Source organism: Amia ocellicauda, chromosome 2 (genome assembly GCF_036373705.1).
Source record: "Amia ocellicauda isolate fAmiCal2 chromosome 2, fAmiCal2.hap1, whole genome shotgun sequence".
Taxonomy (NCBI): Eukaryota; Metazoa; Chordata; class Actinopteri; order Amiiformes; family Amiidae; genus Amia; species Amia ocellicauda.
Genome location: NC_089851.1, coordinates 1,485,039 through 1,490,585, shown reverse-complemented (window position 1 = coordinate 1,490,585; position 5,547 = coordinate 1,485,039). Strand labels below are relative to the sequence as shown.

The 5,547-nt window shown below is 44.7% G+C and overlaps 1 protein-coding gene across 1 annotated transcript; it reads right to left on the bottom strand.

Annotated features, from left to right (window-relative positions):
* Window positions 1–365: 365 nt before the first annotated feature.
* LOC136712401 (epidermal differentiation-specific protein-like) lies at window positions 366–1,325 on the bottom strand. Its single transcript, XM_066688962.1, has one exon. It carries the CDS (start codon window positions 1,282–1,284, stop codon window positions 676–678), a length of 609 nt encoding a protein of 202 aa, XP_066545059.1. The 5' UTR covers window positions 1,285–1,325; the 3' UTR covers window positions 366–675.
* Between the last annotated feature and the right edge of the window lie 4,222 nt (window positions 1,326–5,547).

Genomic DNA, 5,547 nt, shown 5'->3' with positions numbered 1-5,547 from the left:
AGTATCACAGAGGACCCTGCCCCCTTTAAACTAGATGGTGTTGCCTGTTGGTCATCTGACCATAGAAGCACCTTCACCCTTTGAAGGTGTGTAGTGGCTACATCAACTATTAGGGATGTTTATTTGTGGAAGGCAAGACATTCTTTCTTCTCTCTCCACAAGATTCTGTAATAAACTCTTCTCTTTCCTTCACTACAGCCCATACAGCAGTAAGTATGACAGTACTGCACACACCCAGCGCCTGTGCTGTACCTCCTCCATGGACAGAGATCTTTGTGTGTGTGTGTAGACATGAGAACACACTGTTCACAATAGTACATCACTGGTGGTGTACAAATGAGCGCCACAAATAATAAGTCAACCTCTACAAACTGATTTTCTTTATTCATTACTGTGGTTTGATTAAAGAATTACATGCAAATTAAAATAAAAATTGCCAAAGGTTAACCCATTTCCCAGTGAACGCTGGCAGAGCCGTGCTGTACAGTATCGCTGCACAGTGCCCTCCACTTTAATAACATTCAGGATTTAACATAGAAGTTTGAGATGTTTTCCAATGGAGTTTCTCGGCAGGAGATCACACAATTCTTAAGATTATCATTAAAAATGTAAACACATAATTGAATTGAAGATTAGCAATCTAGTTAATCTGTTACAAACTTTCAGATCAACATCCTAAAAGCATGTCAGACAAGTGCTGCACATGGAGTCGATGTTGACGGACTTCACCTGCTCTTCCTTCTTGTCCCACAGGATCTCCGCTGTCACTGTTGGCTTCCCCGGCTTCAGAGGGCGCAGGTGGGACAGCCGGTCATGGAACCAACCATAATCAGGCACGTCATGACCAGCTCTGGCCACCATCTGCACCCCTCCTCTGTCTGGATGTTCATACAGGACCCAGGCTCCTCTCTGCACTCTGTGGGAGGACGCCATGTCATTGAAGGAGCCGTGGCACAGGTTGGTCTCGCAGGTGAGGACGATGCTTCTGCCCTGGAAGTCTGAGTGCTCGTACAGCATGATCTGAGGGTCTGACAGGTCCTCGGTCACCAGCTGCAGGGAAGAGATGGTGTCATGCTCTTCCACACTGGCGTAGTCTCCTTCCTCAAAGACCCACTGCCGCCCTTGATGGTCGGGGTCCCTGTGCAGCACCCAGGGCTGCCCAGTCACCTTCAGGGAGGAGATGCAGTCGTCAAAGTGGACGTCCCTCAGGTTGGGAACGTCAGAGGTGAACTCTCTGCTGACCCCCTGGAAGTCAGGATGCTCATAGACGATGATCTTGCTCATGGTGTCTGAGAGGACTGTGTCTGAGAGGACTGTGCAGGAGAAGCTGACAGAGTCTGTGAGCCGAGAGAGAAACAGAGGCTCCTAATATACAGTCCCTGCGAGGGAGGGGGCTGGGCTGGGAGGGATGATTTCACATGCAGAATGATAAGGTTGAACTGTTGGGCAGAATTCAGCTTTTCTTCAAAAGGAAAAATACACGTTTCAAATCAGTGAGTGAGTCTGTCTGTGTGTGTATTTGTACCTCTGTGCAGTGTTGCTAGTATTGCAATCTTAATTATGTTTATTTGAGCAAATATATAAAATGATAGCACACTTGCATTTCTTGTGCTAAATTATCTTTTTATTACAATGTATCAAGATTATGAATGAATGTGGATGTCAGTGTTTAAACCTGGTAAAGTGAAGTTTCAACTGTTCAGTAGAATTATTGAAGTGTCATTAATTTAGTTTTAAGTCACCTTTTCTTATTTGTTATCACACTGAGCTAGCTGAAGCTTCTGTTACCAGCCTATAGTTCATATTTGTGTTCGTTGACCTGTTTTATGGAATAGTGTACCTTGAATGCCTGTGTTTCACAAAATCTTGCAGTGCTGACTCCAACTGGAGTTCAGTGATGGAGTCTCTGTGGAGTCTCACTGTGTCCACTTGTTAGTGAGGGGCCTGGCCTTGTGAAGACCAGCATGGAAGAGTTATCTGACGTGAGCACAGGCCTGTATTGTGAAACACAAGCTGATGTCAAAGACAACTTCTTTACCACAAGCCTATATTTCTCAATCAGGAAGGTTTATAAATTGATGTATATATTTGCCAAAAGAATGTTGTATGATTTACATAAAGCAGCTTTATTTAATTAATTGATTCATTGCCTTGATAAACTTGACTACGCCTGTGGCCGGATGAGAACACACATATCCAATCGCATTGCGGCACCCGGATATAAAACATATTCATTCCTATGGGAGACCTAGTGTTGGCCTTTTCCAGGGAAGCTGTTCGTTCAGATGGTTCAGGTCTGACTGGCGCTGTATGATTAGTCCCGCTGTGACCAGGTGAACTCTGTAATCTATACAGGGAGTCAGTTTCACACAAGAGGCTCGCAGCTCGCAGATCTCGGTCCCTGTCTGTGTGAATGCTGTGCCGGCACAAGTTCTGGACCTGATTACTTTCTGCATTTCCACTTTGGTACTTTCCAATCTTCCTGGATTTCTACTCCCAGGGCTGAAAAACAATGTGTTTCATTCCAAATTGCTAGGTCTAACTTGTAGTTTGTATATGTTTCAGACACAGAGATTAAAATCTGTTTACCTCCAAACTTCAGATTGGTCAGGTTTGGGGTAATTAAAGTTCGGTTTCAATCCACACAGCCCTTGCCATTCCTCTCCCTTGCTTCCTGCGGAAGTGTATTGAGGAAAATGGCACAAATGTTAGTTTCTAACTCTATATTGTCAAGTTTTAACTCTATCGTTTACATTTTCAAGTCCCTCAAAGCATGACCTTACAGTTGATACCAAACAAGCCAGGTGTTATTTTATAGTAATATAATATTTGAAACTTGACAATAAAAAGTATCTTGTTGATTTTGTTAATGTGTTGAAACAATTTCTGTTCTATAATCTACAAAGAGTATAGATGGTGGGATGATATTGCATTATTGTTTTATTTTTTAGTTAAGTGTTCAGCTGTAATCTTTTGTCTCTTTACTTCTGAATTTAGAAATACTCACCAAGCCTGCTAGCAGCTTCATTCTGTAACTGGCCGCCACTTCCTTGCAATTCCAGGGAGGGTCTGGTCTGATGACCATATTAGTGGAGGATAATTTAGGATGCTTGAATAATTCTCTTACCAAATGTTAATTCTGCATTGTATGTGATTAGCCATACAAAACAGTTATTAGAGAGCAGAGAGATGATTTCGATACAAGCGCTGACTGCAGAATCCAGCTTGGAAGAGTTATCTGATGTGAGCACAGGCCTGCATTTATAAAACACAGAGCTTCCAAGCTGCTGTCATAGACAACTTCTTTACCACAAGTCTACATTTCTTAACCAGGAAGGTCAATTTTTCCCAAAATAAGGTTGTATGATTTACACAAAGGAGCTGATGGCACACACACACAAACATTAGTAATTATTAACTGCTGAAGAGTATTTAATTAATTGATTCATTGCCTAAACTTTACTACATCTGTGGCCGGATGAGAACACACATATCCAATCGCATTGCGGCACCCGGATATAAAACATATTCATTCCTATGGGAGACCTAGTGTTGGCCTTTTCCAGGGAAGCTGTTTGTTCAGATGGTTCAGGTCTGGCTGGCGCTGTGTGATTAGTCCCGCTGTGACCAGGTGAACTCTGTAATCTATACAGGGAGTCAGTTTCACACAAGAGGCTCGCAGCTCTCGGTGCTTTGCTTATCTCGGTCCTTATCTGTGTGAATGCCGTGCCGGTGTGCTCAGTCAGCAGTCTCAGGAGCTCTCTCCCCTCAGTGCCGGGGCAGGGACACTGCAGGTGTACAAGATGCTGATACAGAAAAACATTGCAACAGACAAATTACCTTAAATTTATCATTGCGGTTATTGTTTTTCATCAGTAAGTACTTTTCTGGGGAAATAATAATTGCTGAAGTCCTGCTATCTAGTGACACCCATACACATAAGCCACCGCGGTCAAGTCCTCTGAAAACAAGGCTGGGTTGATGTGTAAGTTACCACAATACCTTACTAATATGAGATCAGATTAGTGCTGAGGGTGATCTGCATGATCTGCATGAATTCACCTTGAGGCTGATCCAGCCAAGGATCCAAGCGCACAGTATTATATGCAAGTGTGATCCTTCAGTAGCTTCATTTTAGGGAAATCTGTGTGTTTAATGCCAACACACCCCTCTTAATTCCTCATATTCTTACACCTAATTAAACCCTCTAAATTAACATTTTTCAACAAAGCATTAAAAAAATAATGAGCTGGAGCGGGCGGGTAGTAGTTGCAGGCAGGCCGGCCAGGAGGGAGTTGCAGTAGTCCAGGCGGGAGAGGACCAGGGACTGGACGAGCAGCTGAGTTGAGTAGTCAGTGAGGAAGGGGCGGATTCGGCGTATGTTGCACTTATGTTGTAAGTCGCCCTGGATAAGGGAGTCTGACAAGTAATAAAAATAATAATAATAATAATAATAATAATAATAATAATAATAATTATAATGTTGCTCAGGAAGAATCTACACGTGCGTGTCAGCGTGGTGATGTGCTGGGTGTAGGAGAGTGCAGGATCGAGGGTCACTCCTAGAGTTTTAGCGGAAGAAATGCAGGAGAGTGTCGTATATTCCAAGGGGATTGAGATGGAGAGATCAGAACGTGAGAAGGAGGAAGGGAAAAAGAAGAGATCAGATTTGGAAAGGTTGAGCCTGAGGTGGTGTTGAGTGCATCCAGGTGGAGATAGCAGATAAGCAGGAAGAGATGCAAGAGGGTATGAGAGGGTCGGAAGAGGGAAAAGACAGGAAGATCTGGGCATCATCAGCATAGAAGTGGTAGGAGAAACCATGGGATGTGATAAGGGGTCCCAGGGAGCGAGTGTAGAGAGAGAACAGGAGGGGGCCCAGGACGGAGCCTTGGGGAACGCCTGTGAGGAGAGGTTGGGGGGTGGATGAGGAGCCTCACCATGTCACTTGGTAGGTCTGGTCGCTGAGGTAGGAGGAGAACCAGGTGAGAGCAGTCCCAGAGATCCCAAGGTTAGAGAGGCAGGAGAGGAGGATGGAGTGATCAATGGTGTCAAATGCTGCGGAGAGGTCAAGGAGGATGAGGACTGAGGAAAGGGAGGCCGCCCGAGCACAGCTGAGGGAGTCAGTGACAGCCAGGAGAGCCGTCTCACTGGAGTGAGCTGTGCGGAAGCCGGATTGCAGAGGATCAAGGAGTGAGTGTTGGGACAGAAAGTCAGAGAGCTGACAGTGGACCGCCCGCTCGAGAGTCTTTGAGAGGAAGGGGAGTAGGGAGACAGGGCAGTAGTTCTGACGAGAGGTGGTGTAGAACCGTCTCAGAAATAAGTGGAGAAGTCGCGGAGATAAAACAAATAGAACTTTAATCGAGTCGGCTCGGAAGCCCCACGTCAGAAATAATTCCTTCAGTGAGACTTAATGTTTACAAACATGAGTACAACTTTATAGGAAAAATGACGTAACATCTTATGGCTGTTCATCCAATCAGAAGATACAGGTCCAGGTCCGTTTACGATCTGTCCTCCCGTGAAGAGGTGATGGATACAAAAAGCAGA